This window comes from Mastomys coucha, unplaced genomic scaffold, assembly GCF_008632895.1.
Source record: "Mastomys coucha isolate ucsf_1 unplaced genomic scaffold, UCSF_Mcou_1 pScaffold21, whole genome shotgun sequence".
Lineage (NCBI taxonomy): Eukaryota > Metazoa > Chordata > Mammalia > Rodentia > Muridae > Mastomys > Mastomys coucha.
This window is the reverse complement of record NW_022196904.1, coordinates 177,249,671-177,267,157: the sequence shown is the minus strand read 5'-3', so window position 1 is coordinate 177,267,157 and position 17,487 is coordinate 177,249,671. Positions and strand designations below refer to the sequence as shown.

General features: G+C 49.0%; 1 protein-coding gene across 7 annotated transcripts; it reads right to left on the bottom strand.

Annotated features, from left to right (window-relative positions):
* Window positions 1-1,121: 1,121 nt before the first annotated feature.
* On the bottom strand, window positions 1,122-16,312 carry Pprc1 (PPARG related coactivator 1). Of its 7 annotated transcripts, none has more exons than XM_031390515.1 (14): window positions 16,107-16,312; window positions 11,525-11,698; window positions 10,792-10,941; window positions 10,579-10,680; window positions 7,611-10,467; window positions 7,366-7,419; window positions 6,476-6,533; window positions 5,692-5,762; window positions 4,151-4,862; window positions 2,441-2,581; window positions 2,267-2,333; window positions 2,029-2,150; window positions 1,667-1,818; window positions 1,122-1,486 (listed from the first exon to the last, which is right to left on the bottom strand). In XM_031390515.1, exons 1-14 carry the CDS (start codon window positions 16,257-16,259, stop codon window positions 1,383-1,385), a joined length of 4,917 nt encoding a protein of 1,638 aa, XP_031246375.1. In that variant the 5' UTR covers window positions 16,260-16,312; the 3' UTR covers window positions 1,122-1,382. The 7 variants fall into 7 exon arrangements, with proteins under 7 accessions (XP_031246375.1, XP_031246380.1, XP_031246376.1 ...); XM_031390520.1 differs by having other exon boundaries at window positions 2,267-2,327; XM_031390516.1 differs by having other exon boundaries at window positions 5,692-5,759.
* Window positions 16,313-17,487: the final 1,175 nt, after the last annotated feature.

The following is a 17,487-nucleotide window of genomic DNA, read 5'->3' as shown; positions in this document are numbered from 1 at the left end:
GGGCTGGCCAGATGCTCAGCGGGTAAGGGCACTGATTGCTCTTCCAAAGGTCCTGTGTTCGGATCCCAGCAACATGGTGACTCTACGCTGGAGCGAGAGGGGCCATCCGTACAGCTGCAGTGTACTCATATACATAAAAAATAAATTAAAAAAATAAAATAAAATAAAGGGAGGGGGCCTGGAAAGGTGTCTAAGCTATCAGAGCATTTACCACTTTTCCAGAGACTTCAGGAAACCCAACACCCTTTTGTGGCCTCTAGCACCCACAGGCATGTGTACACACTCAAAACACAGACACATTCATATGCATAATTTTAAAAATGTTTGAGATAGTCTCAAAGTAAAATCTTAAAATGGGTTTGGTGACACTCATCTCAGCAGAAGCAGTTCAATGTGAGCTCAAGGCCAGTCTGGCCTGTCTCAAAACACTTCAGCTGAAGTGTGGTGGCACATACCTTTTATCCCTGCATCCAGGAGGCAGAGGCAGGAGGGAGGATCTTGTTTGAGGCCAGCCTGATCTAGAAAGCCAGTTCCAGGACAGCTAGAGATTCCTGCCTCAAACAGAAGCACAAAGGTGGGGAGCAAGATACCTGACACAAATCTGTGGGGATGGCTATGTTAGTTCAATACAGATCTTGCTTCACCATGAATGAGACCCTAGATTCAAACCCCACTTAGTACTGCACAAATAAAAAAAAGGACTAGGGTGTGGTTTAGTGCCTAAAACATTTGTCTAATAATGATAAGGACCTGAGTGGTAAGAACTTACATAGAAAGGCAAACTGCCAGGTGTGGTGGTCCCTAGGCAATCCTAATGCTGGGCAGGTGGAGAAAGGCTTCCTTCCTAGGGGCTCAATGGCCAAGCCAGTTCAGCGAGCTTCAGAGCTGTGGAACTAAGACACGGTCCTACTGCCTCTGTATACAACGATGAATAAATTGCACGTCTTTCAAGTTTGATAAGTTTTTCTTGACTTATTTTACATGTGACAGATGTAAGAAGCCAAGTCAATGTGACCTTACACCTAACAAGAAGAGGGTCTAGGAACTGAGTGAAGACCACCTTGTGTTCAGAGAAATTCCAAATACACCAGACATTTGCACACAGAAAAGACACGTTGGAGTTCCCGCTAGTTCATGTTTATTAGATGTTCCCCTCAGACCCATCTTACATAGAAATCCAAGATAATTTGTTCAATACCTGTTATTAAAAACCAAATACCACTTAAAAATCCCAATTTAACACATTTTTATTTAATTTTTTCTCCATTTCCTTATAAAACAGTCATTTTCCACACTAGCAGCTCTCTCCCCTAGAGTGGGGGAGGGGGTTGGAAGAGGCTGGACACCTCCCGAGAAAATGGGTGGGGGAGGTATGCCCAGGGTTACCTCCGTAGGTTCTTCTGGGCCTGTTTCAACAATGTATCAAAGTCAAGTGAATCGAATTTGCTCTTTACAGGAGCAGGATCAAAGTCTTCCCGATTGGAGTCTACAAAAGCAGAAAGGGACAAATATTAAGGTCTCTTACCACATTTCTCAAATGGGAGCCATGGCCCATCCAAGAAGAGTGTGGGAGGCCCCTCTCACTCACCCACTCTTATGGTTCTGTATGTCAGATCCAAATCTAGCTTTCCTCTCATATGCTGAGGAAACCGTCTCCATCACTCACCAAGATCAGAGTAACTCCTCTTGCAGAACTGCCTTCGGCCCCCAAAGCAGAGATCAAAGGGCTGCTCATCTGCCTGCCGCAACTTGTGGCCACTCTCAATGGCTGCAAATGCCTCTTCAGCGTAACGGTAAGTGACGAAGCCATAGTTGTCACTAGGAGAGGGTGAGCCATTTAGGCATAGGTCATGGAGAAGACTCAGCTCTCAGGTGCACAGGTGTTTCTTCTCATTTCCTCAAAGGCCAACCCTCTGATTCTAAAAACAAAAGGACCCCACCCAGCCCAGCCCAGGAGAAGACAGGAAAGACAGAGAAACATCAAGGTATAAGAATTTAACAGAAAAAAAATACAACTTTAAAACTTACCCTTGGACACGAAAATGAATGGTACACTCCTCAATTTCTCCAAAAACAGAGAACCTCTGCTTCAGCTCTGACCGAGTCATTCGGCCAGGTATTTTCCCAATGAAGACCACCCTTCTCTCTTCCTATATTGGACAAAGGAGCAGTGACTGCAGCTATGAGCCAGAGCTGCAGCTGTTGATGACTCCGAGCTCGTGGCACAGACTAAGCCCCTCCTCCCATGACCTGCTGCCCTACTCACTATTGCACGCTCCTTCTGCAGCACTCTCTGCCTTTGGTAATGGTCATTGGCACGGTAAGAGCTGTACCTGACAAGACAGATACCATCAGTCCCCAGACAAGTCAAGACTCAGAACTCTCGGGCACCTGCCCGGCATCCGAGATGCACTACCCTCAAATACATGTTCATGCTCACCGTCGCCTCCGGTCACTTCTCCTGCAAGGGGACACAGAGGGAGACCGACTTCTAGAACTGGATGATGAGGAGGAGGAGGAGGAGGAAGAAGAGGAAGAGGACGAACACCTTCTGGACCGTCCAGAGGAACTGCAGCTGGACCTGTAATAAAGGGCATAGGAATGATGGGAATGGGGCAGGTAGGTCAGACTCGCCTCCTTATCAGGAGGATCAGGACCACGGATAAAGGGAAGCACAAGAGTTTAAGAAGGTTTTTTTTGCAGGTAACGAGTGGGAGAGCCTGCATAAATATAGGTATGTCAAGCATATCTAAAATGTACCTATCTTTATTATCCTTTTCCCTGAGGTGGGGGAGGGAGGGGCCTATCTTACTACACAACCCAAGCTGGCATTCAACTTGAGATTCTCTTGTCCCCCTTGCCTTGCCAGCACTGGGAGACTGCTAGCATGCATAGTTCTTTTTTGGTGCTGAGGATTATCCAGGGCCTTCTGCATCCTTAACACAGCTCTATTACTACTGAGCTTTAACTATGCATGTTTTCCATTGTGCCACTGAAAATGGGAAAACACTTAACAAATAAGAAAGAGGAGGGGCTGGCGAGATGGCTCAGCGGGTAAGAGCACTGACTGCTATTCCAAAGGTCCTGAGTTCAAATCCCAGCAACCACATGGTGGCTCACAAACATCCGTAATGAGATCTGACACCCTGTTCTGGTGTGTCTGAAGACAGCTACAGTGTACTTACATATAATAATAAAATAAATCTAAAAAAAAAAAAAAGAAAGAGGAAGACTTTTCAGGTAGACTTGGGAGATGGAGGGCTAGCTAGCCCTAGTTTTGACGGCTACTCTACAGTGCTGGGGCAAGGTACCAGAGTCTGAGTCCTAATTGTTCCCCTGCCACATCTCAAAGGAATACTGTTAGCAAGGGGAGAAAAAGGGTACCCTGTCAGACTGCACACAACCATCTCTGAAGCCAGTGCCGGTGCTAAAACACCAGATTGTTTGTTTGGTTTTGGTTTTGTTTGGTTGGGTTTTTTGAGACAGTGTTTCATATACCCCAAACTGTCCAAACTCTGTATGTAGCCGAGGATAATTTAACCTGTGACCCTTCTGCTTCTGTCTCCTCAGTGCTAGGATTACAGGCATGTAGCATGTCTAGTTTATGAAGTGCTGGGAATCAAATCCATGGCTTCATGCATTCCAGGCAGGCACTCTAATTGATCTACAACTGTGGCACACCCCACAAGGAATCTTCCTTCTTTTTACAATTATCATGTGCGTATGTGTGTGGCAAAGCATGCAATACAGAGGTCAGAGGATAACTTTTGAGAACTGTTTCATTCCACCATATGGTTCCAGTTCACATTCAGGTCACTGAGCCTAGCAGCATGCACCTTTACCTACTGAGCCAGCTCACCAGCATGTAAGATTAACCCACTATCCTATGTTAACTCCAAGAAAATACCAAATGCCATGTATAAGTATAATAGTATGAAATAACCACAATCAGACCGAATGCTATCTACCCAAGGCACATCTCAAGTAATCAGAAACTTCAGGAGTATCCCAGACTCCAACAATCCAAGAAAAGGAAGAATAAAGCCATAGTGACTCAAAGTACATGAGTTAACCCATGGCCTTTTCAAAGTAAAACACAGAGTGCAGGAACTTCCCAAAGGACAGAATCTAACAGGCCATCAAAGCTCACCTTCTCCACCTCTTGTTGGGGGGGGACAGGGACCGGGACCTGGACCGGGATGAGGAAGACACCGATGAGGACGAGGACGCTTCACTGCTCCGGCTGGACCCAGAGCTGACAGAACGGCTGCTGCGGCCACGGCGGCCTTGCCATCCCCGACTTGGGGGGCTGACTGATCTGCAGGCTTTTCGGTAACAGCGCATTGACCGCTGCTTATCTGGGGTCTCAGAGGGAGTCCTAGCGTTCATTTCATTCCGGCAGGGTGAGGCCTCAGGAGAAAGCAAGGTGGATGGGGCAAAACAAGGCGCTGAAAGATCTGCCTGCTCAATGCTAGTCCTGTGATCAAGTGGCTCCTGGGAAGTAGTTGTGCATGGGAGTGGGGGAGTAGCTGAGCCCAATGACAAAACAGGTTTGATGGTGATGTCCTGATGGCGCTTGACATTCCATCGGGATCCCACCTCCGAAATGACTAGGGCAGGCATCTTTTTTGGGGGTGTCCTGCTTCGGACACAATAATCATGGTCCCCAGAGCCCACATGGACTGGACTGGGGCCACGGACCCCTTCTTGGAGGCAGGATGTAGCTGGAGGTTTGGCCTCTGTAATTCCTTCAGGCTTCAGGGTTCCCTCTGTAGACTTAGGAGATTTGGCTTTGGCCAACAGTGAGACAGCAGCCAGGGGTTTCCATAACTGGTGGGGAGGGGTAGCTGGAGGGGTGAGCCCTGTGGGGGGAGGGAGGATGGAGATAGCAGGGTGAGATCCAGTTTTATACTCCGAATTCTGTGTGTCTAGGCTCAAGACCCCACTTCTCAGAGTGTACTAACATCGGCAACAGCCCAACTTCTCTCACTGCTTTAATAAACAAGACCCATACCCGAGATCAGCCGCTCAATACCTAACTACCTAGTGAGCAGGCTCTACCTAGCTTAACTCTTCATTTTCATGCTGAGATGCACTCTTCCACCTAGGCATTCCTAATGTCTAGGCTGCATCTGACCTAGGCTCATACCATAAACTTACCTACTTCCCTTCTGGCTCCATACTTGTGTGTTTTCTAGATTCCTTCTAGACAAACCATCCAAAATAATCAATGTGAGAATGCTTTTTTCAATTGTTTCTCCAATAGGACGAAGTTCAAGCACCTCAATATGGCATTCAAAGTTCCTATAATCTGACCTCTAGCAGTAACTCTTTCTTGTTCTCTGTCCATTACCCTAAGTCAGCCTCTACTCTCTGGGTCAAAGCAAAGCACTTACAAAGCTGCAAATAACAAACTAGTTGCTCCTGTAGTTCAGTTAGGCTATTCAACTTATCCCCTAAAAGCCACCATCTGACTGATGGCAGTGACTAAGTGTCCTCAGCTTAGGACATTCTAGATAATCCTCCCCTTATTGCCCCTCACCTCACTTCCGACTGAGTATCGGCCCCCTTGACTCTGAACACAACAATGGAGATCAGATGTCTGTACCCAATGCCAACACACACTCCATGCACAGCACATACTGCACATGTGCTGCAGAGACTAAGAGCGGGAGTACAACCTCAACCCACCTGCCACGTTGGCCAGTTCTGGGGCTTGTAACCGGTCTAGGGGTTTCTTCTCCTGGGGAGTGTCAATGCTGCTGGCAGGGGGGAAAAGGGAAAGCCTGGTTCATTGCCTCAATATCTTTGTACATCTGCTTTCCTCAAAAAAGCAACGAAAGGTGTATGTAAAAAAAAAAAAAGGCCAATGTGGCCCGTCTTCCTCTAGCACAGAGGGGGCCTTCGTGACCAAATGTAGACAGAGCTTACTCAATTCTGCCAAATTTCAGGAGGCAGGCTGACTAGGTAGAATCTTCAATGAAATGATCCTGCACACACACCCCACCCCTCCTTCAGTAAGGAACTTTGCCTACCAAGCTCAAATATAACTGACCAGTATAAAGGACATGTTCAGCAGATGGGAAATGTGACAAATGAGGCTCATTGTGAGACTGTGAGGAGTTTCGGTACCCTGCCCTCCAAGGAGTTAGGGGAAGCCCCCTACTTTAGGTGGCCCCATCATCAGCACTGAAAAAGCTTGAAGTCTGATAACGAAAGAGAAAAAAATCCCAAAGAATAATTTGCCATAAATTAAGGGGCACCTCCAAGACACTTGTAATTCCTGATAGTACCTACCCTCCCAACTCATCATCCAGGACAGTGTCTGGTGGTAACAGAGAGGGGGACAAAAGTGGGGGAAGACACTAGAGTGAATGAACATCCCTGCCACAAAGGTGTCCAGTTGGACGTCCTGGAGTGCTGGCTGGCTGCTGACCAACAGCTGTAGGGAACTCGCTCGTATCTCCATACTTACCCTGAGTTTCCTACAGCCACGCTATCAGCAAAAGCCGAGAGAGGGCACTCCTTTTTGGCTGTAAAGAAACCATATCAGTTAAAAGCCCAACCAGATGTTCCAAACTGAGTGGTGTAGAAGTGCATTCTGATATGCAGAGAAGAAATAAGCCAGTGTTGCCTATATATCCCCACTGAGCTCAGACCCATCTCCTCCAGTGCTATCTAGTCAATGAGATTTAATTATTTCTTTTCTGCTCAAAAATACCCACTCCTGCCGGGCAGTGGTGGCACACGCCTTTAATCCCAGCACTTGGGAGGCAGAGGCAGGCGGATTTCTGAGTCCAAGGCCAGCCTGGTCTACAGAGTGAGTTCCAGAACAGCCAGGGCTACACAGAGAAACCCTGTCTCGAAAAAATACAAAAAAAAAAAAAAAAAAAAAAAAAAAAAAAATCACCTAGATAGTTGTGAGCCACCATGAAGTTGCTGAGAATTAAACTCAGGACCTCTGGAAGAGCAGCTGGTGCTCTTAACTACTGAGCCCTCCAAATGCATCTTATAGGAGCCATTCAATACCTCTTTTTTCTGCCTTATATGCTATATATAGCATATGAATCCCACCTCTCAAAGCTCAACTGAAGAGTCACTTCCCTGTAGAAAAGGTCCCCATCCAATCCCACCCTCCTTGCATCCTTTCCTTATTTATTCTTTTAATTATTAATGCTATCCCACCATGTCCCTGGCTTAGACTTTCTCCCAGGGGAAATGCTGTCTCCCTGTGCCAATTAAGTGGCTCTTCTGATGGTTGAGATCGCCCCTTACCCTTTACCCCAGTTTATGCTACATGAGGCTAACCCAAAGGAAGCACAGACAAAAATAAGAGTTGGAACAAAGCTACCTAGGTTTCCTTACCTTCTGATTTCTCAAACTGCTCCAATAGACTCGACAGGTCTGATGCTTCAATCCCTGTGAGAGAACACAACACAGGAGTAAAATCTAGCCCATAGCAACTGAGTTCATAGGTTCCAAGAAACCCCCTCGATTCTCCTTTCATGTGCCTCCCAGTCCACCAGAGTGAGTGACCCAAGAGAGCAGCACATAGCAACACCTCCCAAGCCCTGCACCCTTCTTGTACTGAGCGCACCCTCTGCACTCACCAATCTCACTGATGAACGCCTGCACCACATCCTCAGGACCCTGAGCACGTGGGCTGGGCAGGAAGGACAACTTCCTTAGACGGGCTGGATGGACAGCAGGCAGCTTTGCCACAGTGCTCTGCTTTGGTATGGGAACAGACTTGATAGCCGTAGAGATGGGCTTCTCCCTTGGTCTGTTCTCCGGGGTCTCGGGCTTTAGCCTCTCTGACACAGACTCCTCAAAAACTACACCCTCAGCAGACAGAGTCGGTGGAGCCTTGATCTGGGGACTCTGTACCGAAGTGGACACTTTGTGTTTCGGTTGGGGAGATGCAGGCACTGGCTGAGCCTCCAGCTTTGTAGGTTCTACTGATGGAGATATGGGACTGGCTGGCCCAGAACTTAGGGAAGGAGTCACTGGCACAGGAAGCATATCTTCAGGAGGACCAGCTGGATTACTACTGGGTTCCACACTGGATGGGGGAACAGCTCTTCCAGTAGAGACTGAAGACAATGGAGGTGGAGAAACAGTAGACCAAAAGGGAGGCTGTTGCAGCCCTGGGCCCCATCCAAGGGATCCATAGGCACAGCTGGAGCTGTAAGGTGAAACTGGTGCAGGAGGGGGTACCCAAGGCACATTGCAAGTTGGGGGTACAGCATAGGTACCAGGAGTACCAGACACTACGGGCATTGGTGATGGTGGGGGCAGACAAGAATAGCCAGAAGGGGTCATAGAGGGGTAACAAGGCCAGGGTGGCACAGGGGCATACTGAGTATAGGGGTCAGGTGGCATTTGTCTCATTGATACTGGAAGTCCAGGAGGTTGCAAGGGAGGCGGGGGCAGGTTGGGGACTCCATGGCCACTTGAAGGAAGAGAGAGCAGAGGAGGTATGCTCGGAGGGCAAGGCAAAGGAGTGGGTACTGTGGAAGGGATGGGTCCAGCAGGAGACACAGACTGCAAAGTAGGAGGGGGTGGCCCGAATGGAAGTGGCACCTCATGAGATGACACCTGTTGTTCGGAGTGAGTTGAAACCTTAAGTTTGCTTGCAGATGGCTCAGGAGTAGGGGAAGCAGGATTAGAACCCACAGACACAAAACAAGTCTCTGGTACAGCTGTAGGGCTTCTCTGTGCGGCTGTCTTCTTGGCTGGGGCTGATGGAACAAGACAAGGGATATCTGCCAGCCCTTTGGGGGTCTCTGGGAGACTAGGCCACTTGCCAGCTGGGGGCTGAGAACTCCTGTCTCCTGCCTCTGCCTGCCGCTGCTGCCTTCGCTGACGGTACTCAGATAGGCTGAGAGGCCGAGGTCTGGCTTCCTGGCTCGTAGCACTGGTAGTACCTTCCACCTTCAGAGGACCTACAACATCCTTGACCTCAGGGGTGACCTTAGGATGGTCTGCAGACTGTAGGGAAGGATGACTCCCCTGAGCTGGAGCTGCTGCTGCTGCTGCTGCTGCTGCTGCTGCTGCGCGCCTGGGATCAGTGGGTCTGCACTTAACTAGCACAGGATCTACTGGAGCCAGGTCCTCTGGAATAGGGTCAACTGCCACTGTGTTAGCTAGGATAGCAGCAGCTGCAGACATGTTCTCTGAAGTGGGCAGAGCCACTGCAGGCTCAGTTCCTGTCTTGTCAGCCAGCACTGGGCCTACTGGAAGAGAACCAGCCAGCTCTGCACTAGAGGAAGCCTGGTCAACAGGTACGGCATTGCCCACTACAGAGGAATCACCTTCAACAGAGTCAACTGGCAAGGAGTCGGCTTGAGCACAGTCATTTAATGAGAGAGTAGGATTGGCTTGACTAGTCTCAACCAGCTTAGGACAGAGATGTAGAGCATCTTCTTCAGCAGGACTGTCCTGTCCTGGACTTCTCTCTAAGTTCTCAGACCCAGTCTTCTCCAAGGCTGCTGCCCATGCCCGAGCCCACGCCCGTGGCTTCCCTCTGCTCTGAGGGGCTACAGCCTCTCTCTGAAGCTCTTCCTGAGGCGGTTTCTGTGAGCTGCCTGCCTGAGAGTTCACCTCTGTAGCCACAGTAGACTGTACTCGAGAAGATGATCGCAGCCTCCTGGTACAGCCTTCCACACAGGCTGCTGGCTGCTTTTTGTTCTTCTTCTTCCGGCCCCTTCTGGGAGCCCTCTGAGAACTCTGGCTTGCACTGGCAGGCAGGTTCTGAGGTTCCGTGGGGGCCAATGACTCCATGACTTCCCTGGGCTCCGATAAGCAGGCAGAGTTCAGTGATAGTTCTTGATCGGGGCAAGGAGCAACTTGAGGTACAGCGGCTTCTGTCCCAGACTCCATGGTGGGCATGACTAGCTGCAAGGCAGGACTGGTTCCTGCAGACTCATCCAGGAGCACAGAGTGGGATCCAGAAGGAATCTGTCGAACCACGACTGGGATCTCCAGGTCATCACCAGCTGTGGCTGCCTGGCCCACAATCTCCAGCACCACACAGCCGTCAGGCAGTGGCAAGTCATCAGCCTGTTCCTGAAGCTCATCCTCAAGCGATGCCAAGTGGGTGAGGTTGGGCAAGCAATACGGATGCATGGCCCGTACCAGCTCGCTCAAGGAGGAGATGCTCTCGTCCGCAGGGGCTGACACTGCCACGTCGGCTGCTTCGGATGTGCCTTCTTCCTCAGGGCATGCCAGGTGCATAGGGAAGTCCAATATGTTCACCGAGCTGTCGAGTTCACCAGCAAGCATCTGACCACTGAAGCCGGCAACCTCCTCCTCCTCTTCCCCATCACTGCGCTGCTGGGGAGGAGGGGACTGACCCCATCGAGGTCTTGGTCTTGAGGGTCTCCAGCTAGGCAGCTTAGGGGAAGAAGTTTCCAAGAAAGGAGGCGGAGAGAAGTCCCACGGAGAATCTGCAAGGGACATCTCAACCTACAGGAGAAGAACAGACTCAGGAGGAGTTCCTCAGCACGTGCTTTCCAGACGGTGCCTCTCCATGTCCTCCCCATCTGTGAATTCAGAAGGGTCCCAGGGCAGACTTACCCCAGTCACCCGACTACTTCCTGTGCTGGGCCCCAAAGGGTCAATTGGAGTGATGAGGTCACGTTCTGGGGGTGTCCGAGAAAGATTGAGCAGTTTGTGAAGCTAAGAGGAAGAAAGACCCCAATGAGTTTATGCAGAGCTGTATGAACAGGCTCCCAGATGTGGTTGGAACCTTTGGCCTAGCCCCGTGTCCCTCCCTGACCCCATACTCACAGAGGAGCTCTCCCGAGGAGACACAAGAAGCTCTGAATCAGGAATGGAATCAAAAGGGGACAGGTTCTCAGAATCTGCATTGTCCAAAATCTCCGTCAGAGCCGTGAGCAGCGACATTTCATTCTGGTCCTCCAGAGATAACCTGCTCTGCTCCAGAAAGACAAAAAGACCCCACAAGATCTCTAACAACCTATCAGGCCATAAAAGAACTAAATGCTGAGAGAATTAATCTCCCACACTCAACTTAATCTGCCAGTGAGAAGGATCTGAGTGACAGGAAGCATGGGTTCCAATCTTCTACTGTTCACCCAACTCTCTAGTTCTAACAGAGAAGGGTTAGATCGCATCTTATGCTTGGTTTCACAATCTTATATGCGCAAGTGATACTAAGATGCTCAGGAAACCATCCTGGGCTACACTGGAATTAGGCTCAAAAGCAGTGTCCATGATCCTCCTTGACATGTAGGTCAAAGACCCTGAAAGGAGAATAAGCTTTGGACCATAGTCCAAGCTGAAGGCATCCTTCATGGGCTGTACTCTGACAGTCTGCAATCTAACACCATTTAAAAAAATAATAGTAAACATTTTTTAAAAACTCTTTCAAGGGCTCTTTCAAACCTGAGTTGGGCATCTGAGAAAACAAAGCCATCTCTGAAACAACGCCAAAGACTGAAGACAAAACACCCCATGCCAAGAGCCTGTCTGAAGAGCTCCAAGCCCTGCCCCAGCTTACCTCTCCAAAATCCTCAATGAGGGAGATAAGGGAAGCATCCATGTAGCTCTGCATGGTCTCCAGCAGGGTCTCATCCTGCAGAATCAGTCCCTCCATTTCCAGGTCCTTCTCCCTCAGAGATGGGCCCAGTCGAGAAAGACCGACAAAGCTAGAGTCATCCCCCTCCTCGTGGACCTAAGGCAAAAGAGGGAGAAGGTGACTCAGAAAGACCCAAGTCTTCTGGAGGCAGCTAATGGATAACTCCATCAAAATCAGGTATCCCTGGGGCTGGCGGGGGGGGGACAAACAAGTATCCAGCCCACAATCGATGGGCTTAAAACAGCATTGCTGCCATGGTCAAAGGTCTGGACTAGCTATGTACAAGCCACAAGCAAAAGCACCAACTGGATGGCAGTGTTCTGTGCAGAGCAGTTTAGACTCCACTGGCAAGCACATAGCTGGAGCTGTGATTAAACTGGGGAGCAAAAACATCACAAAGATAAAGATTGGGCCACTAAGATGGTTCAGCTGGCTTACTTCAAAAGCCACACAGACAACCCAAATTCAATACCCAAAACCCACAGAAATAATGTAGGAGAACAAACCCACAAAGCTGTCCTCTCACCAACCCATATGCACACCAGAGTACATGTTCACCCATACTCGCAGAAACCCGTAATTCCACATAAACAGTGATAATGATAATAACAATAGTAAAGGTTTCGGGTTTGGGTTTGTGGTTTTGGTTTTTTGTTTCTGCTTTTGTTTTTGTTTTGAGACAAGTTTACTCTGTGTAGCCCTGGCTGTCATGGAACTCAGCTTGTAGACTAGGCTAGGCTTGGCTGTCAAACTCAAGAGATCCGCCTGCCTCTGCCTCGGAAGTGCTGGGATCAAAGGCGTAGCATAACCTTGTAACATAAATGCTAGAAAAACTAAGGCAGAGGATTATATGCAAGTTTGAAGCCAGACTGGCCTACTTAAGAAAAGACTGTCACAGAGGGGAAATCAATGTTTGTTAAGAAGCCATCAGGTGCTGGGCTAGGTGGTGGTGGTGCACGCCCGTATAAGTTTTGTGTTCTATCCACACACCCAGAGATACACTCAACAATGGAATGACTTAAGCCTCTACTCCTAACAAACAAACAAACAAACAAAAGTAGTGGCACACACCTTTAACCCCAGCATTTGGGAGGCAGGAACAAGCAGATCTGAGTTCAAGGCTGGCCAATATGGCAACTGCCAGCTCAGTCAAGACTACATAGAGAGATTATCACAACACAAATAAATTAAGAATGCAAGAAACTATTACTTTTTAAGAGGAAAATAATAGATTCCCAATTCCTTTGGGACAAATAAGATTGTATTCATTTATATTCTGTGTATCACAGAGAAATTTATATGTGCCTATACTCCATCGTTACCCATTATTCCTAACCATGGCTTATATTCAACTAATACTCATACTCCCTCTTCTCCTTTGGTGCTGAAGACTAAACCCACTGTAAGACTCTACAACTGAGCTATCCCTCTAGACCCAATAATGGTGAGCCACAATATGTCAATGGTAGTTCTAGGGGAAGAGTCTCTTCGCCACCCCTACCAAATGGGAGCTAAAGAGAAAGCTTGGCTGCAGAGATGGAGAGGCCCCACCTCACACACTACAGTGAACTAGCAGTGTCTTCAGCTTTGTCACAAGGTAGGGCCCGCCCAAACCTGTCAAGTGTCGTAGGCAGGCCAAGGGCAAGGCCCAAAATGGAACTGGTGAGGCCAGAGGGGTAGCTAAGCATATCAGCTCTTAGAAGCATGGGTTAAAGGCCTGAGAACAGATTCAGACAGGCGACTCCTCCTGCAGCAAAGGGGAATGGAGCACTTGGACTCCTCCAAAAGAAAAAGCAACAGGTGTGACCCTACCCTTCCAGGCACCCGATCCTTTTAAATGGTGGAGCTGCAGGGCCCAGGGAAAGAACAGGCTGGTTTAGGGACACTTTAGGAGTCTGTCTAGGCCCAAAGCTAAAGTGAGAAGGCAGCAGGTTTTAGGGACTAACCCCTCCCACCCAGGTCTTCACAATCCTGTAATTACAACCAGAAGCTAAATAGCGCCTGGCTCAGCAAACAGTCATCGGTGAGCAAGTAGCCTGGATCTCTAGTTGCCCTGCCTTGTTCTACAGTCCAGCCACTAGGCCAGACTGGTCCAGCTCTATAAACCATTTATCTCTACCTCCTCCCGGCAGGTGCTGGAGGCCAAGACAGAGACATCTACCTCCCTTTTCATGGCTTCACCCACACACTTCACAATCCCCAGGTCCAATCATTCCCAGGAGAACAGGATCAGCTAAAGGCTAAGGCCTGGCTAAAAGTGAACCCGCCACTAGCGCAGTGACCCCAAACCCCCTCCGTTGGCTTTCTCACACCAATTTTTCTCATCCAGAATTTAAAGCCAACTTTAAATTCACATAGCACAGGCTGGTCTTGTACTTCTATGTAACCAAGGTTAGCCTTAAACTCTTTTGATTCTCCACCTTTAAGCCCAGGCCAGAGACTTTGTAAAAAAATGTTTCTATATACTTTAAAACATATAACTAGTTAAGCCAAGAACAATGACAAAAAACCAGATAACTCATCATTTCCTAAGACCATAAGAAATCCCTTGAAAAGACACAGCTCTGCCTTCTTTGATCCCATCACTCTGGAGGCAGAGACAGGAGGATCTCTGAGGTTGACATGACAGCCAAGACCTCACAGGGAGAGAACCAAAAATCTCCTTCAATGGTATGTTACTGCTCTTAGCATGGATTTAAACTCCTTATACTGGCTTACATTTTGCTCTTCCTGCGAGCCTCTCTCTTCAGCTTGTCCTCTCCCATCCCAGCCTTCTGCTAGGCTGGCCTCTCGGTTCTTCCCATCAACCATTCCTTTGATCTTCACTTCCTATTCCCTCTGATAAAGTTTTTCACACAGCCTTAGGAGTCTCAATTTAAAATATCTCTTCCATTTGTAGACTTCAAATTATATTTTTGATGACTACATAATCCCAACTAGCCTGCACTTTCCTTCAGCCTCACCCACCATTATTTACTATGTCTATCCTGAGTTAAACTTAGGATACTGCAGGGATCACATCTGTGTGCTTTAGCAACACATCTGTACTTAAATATATGATATCTTGGTAACTACTGGGTCGACAGACCATATAACTTCTATTGTTGCTGGGTCTTGGGCCCGTACAGTCTCTCCCAGATGGTGATGATGAACAGTGCTGACCACAGAAGATGTAAAAACTTGGAGGAAAAAGGATGCTTGATCCCAGAATCATGCCCCGAAAGTCATTCTCCCCTAGGCTGTTTTGCTGGACCTAGTATTTCTGGGAAACCTGCAATCAAACCTCGTATGGGGTTGCTGTCAAAAGGACAACTAAATCCTGCTCACTTTACTGCAAACCTGATTTGAGCATTTTCGGGAAGCTCAGGACAAAACTTTTTTCTTGACTCATTAAATGTTCAACTACATTCAATAGTTCTCAAACCACCTCCAATTTTTCCTATCTCCATCGAAAATTCCAGAGAGCCTCACACAGACACAATTCAGGATGCTGTAGCTGAGAATTCACCAGAGCACGCCTTAACTATCTCCTCCCAAAAAAATGCTAGAGAAAGAATGAGGGAAAAATTAAACTAGTCACAGGTAAGTTGACACTCCCATGACCCTTGAATCACACATCTGAAGGACGCAGGCAACCAAAACGCCAATGTCTGTGACTCACAACTCTCTCCACGACCGTCAGATAGAAGCCTACACGAACTCATTTCTGCACAGTCCTTCAGTCTCAAGTCCTCTAGCCCTCGCCTCACACCCTGACATTTCTAAGGAAGCCGACTTTGAGAACATCTGGAAAGTCCACCTTCTACCGACGGAAGGCGTTGTAGACGCAGACAACAGAGAAAAAACTCCTAAGGCTCCGAGCAAAGTTGCCTCCAGCAGCCCCCACCTACCTCCAGACCAGAGGTCCCAGCACGAGCCAGAGATGGCGGGAGCGGCTGAGACACACCCAGTTCCCGGCAGTGCGGCTCTAGCGCGGAGACTAGCTGCCCGACAGACAGCCTGGGACAGGAGCCACGTGGACATCCCTTCCCCGCCCCCACGTGGACCCGCGCCCCGAGCTCCCCCCGCCCCGCCGGCAAGCCCTACCCACGTGGGCGCCCGCGCCGCCTAGGGGGAGGGGGAGGCAGACAAGTTCTCCCGGGAAATTGTCCCCCCCCACACCCCACGTGCTCCGAAAAAGGAACTACGGCGCCACGCTGGTGAAGCTTCCTCGGCATCCTTAGGAAGAAGTCTTAGCCTTCAACTCCAATCGCGAATCCCTGACGCCCCAGCTAGGGCCACGTTTCTGACGCCCGACACTGTCCCTCTGGCATTCCCAGGAATCGCCGCAGGGTTCCTGCCTCTGCTGGCACACCCTTCGCCAACAACTCGGGTCTTCTCAGTCCTACCCAACTCCCGCAGCATCGGCACGCAAGTGCTTCCTCCCTTTCCTGTGGCGTCCACGTGTCACCGCCCGGCACACGCCGCTTTGCTGCCAGCCGCGGGCCGCCGGCCACCCTCTCACCTGCTCCGCGGCGCTCACGGAGCCCACGGTCCCATACGGCGATTGGCTTCGACTCGCCCAACCGACGCCGCACACTCCACCGCCAGGGTCAGGACCCGGGCCCCCAGTTGGAGGCGGCGCGACTCGGTCTCTCCGTCCCCGGCGCGCCGCCATCTTGGCCCCTGAACACCCAGCGCTGCTCTGATCGCCGGCGCCGCCTCGCCCAGCCGATTGTGGGAAAGGAACTACATCTCCCGAAGGACACTGCAAGACTACGAATCCCAGAAGACCATGCAGCGAACCACTTTGCACCCTGGAAGAAGACGAGGACCCTGACCTCCCTCGAGGATTTCTGGGAATTGTAGTCTCTGAAGGAAGATTAGAGGGTAGTGCTGTATGCATATCGTAGGGCTCAGTTTTGACCAAACTGCTGAGTACGCAGTTATAAGGAAAAGAGTTAACATTTGAGTACCACTTTATTTTTGTTAATTTGTCCAGATTTTAGACCTCTTTGTTTGACGTTCAACCTGCTATACTTTCCTTTCACCTTACTTCAAGTCGACCGCTGTTTTGAAACAGCACCCCCAAGTGGAGACTCCCAGTCGCTAACCCTCACCTAATCTCATACTGCGGCTCTAGTGCAAATGTTTCTATAAAAATACCGCATTTTCCATTCTTTCTCTACAGCTACCCAGAAAACTACGTTGGTTTTTCTCTCTATCAAACTTCTTTCCTACTGTTCTAGAAAACTTTGCCATCCTCCAAGTGTTCTTCTTTCCCTTTGTTTATTGTGCATGGAACTTTTTTTTTTTTTTTTGGTTTTTTCGAGACAGGGTTTCTCTGAGTAACTCTGGCTGTCCTGGCACTCACTTTGTAGACCAGGCTGGCCTGGAACTCAGAAATCCACCTGCCTCTCCCTCCCAAGTGCTGGGGTTAAAGGCATGCGCCACCACCGCCCAGCTTTGTGCATGGAACTTTTAACCTCAAAATAGCCTTCAATTTTTTTTTTTTTTTTTTTTTTTTTTTTTTGGGCTTTTCGAGAAAGGGTTTCTCTGTATAGCCCTGGCTCTCCTGGAACTCACTCTGTAGACCAGGCTGACCTCAAACTCAGAAATCCGCCTGCCTCTGCCTCCCAAGCGCTGGGATCAAAGGTGTGCGCCACCACCGCCCGGCCTAGCCTTCAAATCTTACTTAATATAGGAAAGCTTTTCTGATTATCCCCGCCAGCCACAATCCTTTTTCTGTATTTTTACACTTCTTTCCTATTTCTAATGTTCATTCGTTCATCATATTTTCCTTTTTTAAAAAGCATCATTATTATTACAAAACCTTAGATTATTTGAGGGAGTTAGAGAATGCTCGGCAATTACGATTATTTGTTGCTCTACCAAAGGATCTAGCA

What these genes read in the sequence shown, in the direction of transcription:
- Pprc1 (XM_031390515.1), bottom strand. Translation starts at nt 16,259, where the DNA reads ATGGCGGCGCGCCGGGGACGGAGAGACCGAGTCGCGCCGCCTCCAACT. An exon ending in AGAAGTGACCGGAGGCGACG is followed by an intron (nt 2,334 to 2,440) that starts GTGAGCATGAAC and finishes CTGTCTTGTCAG; the next exon opens with GTACAGCTCTTACCGTGCCA. An exon ending in TGCAGAAGGAGCGTGCAATA is followed by an intron (nt 2,151 to 2,266) that starts GTGAGTAGGGCA and finishes TGTCCAATATAG; the next exon opens with GAAGAGAGAAGGGTGGTCTT.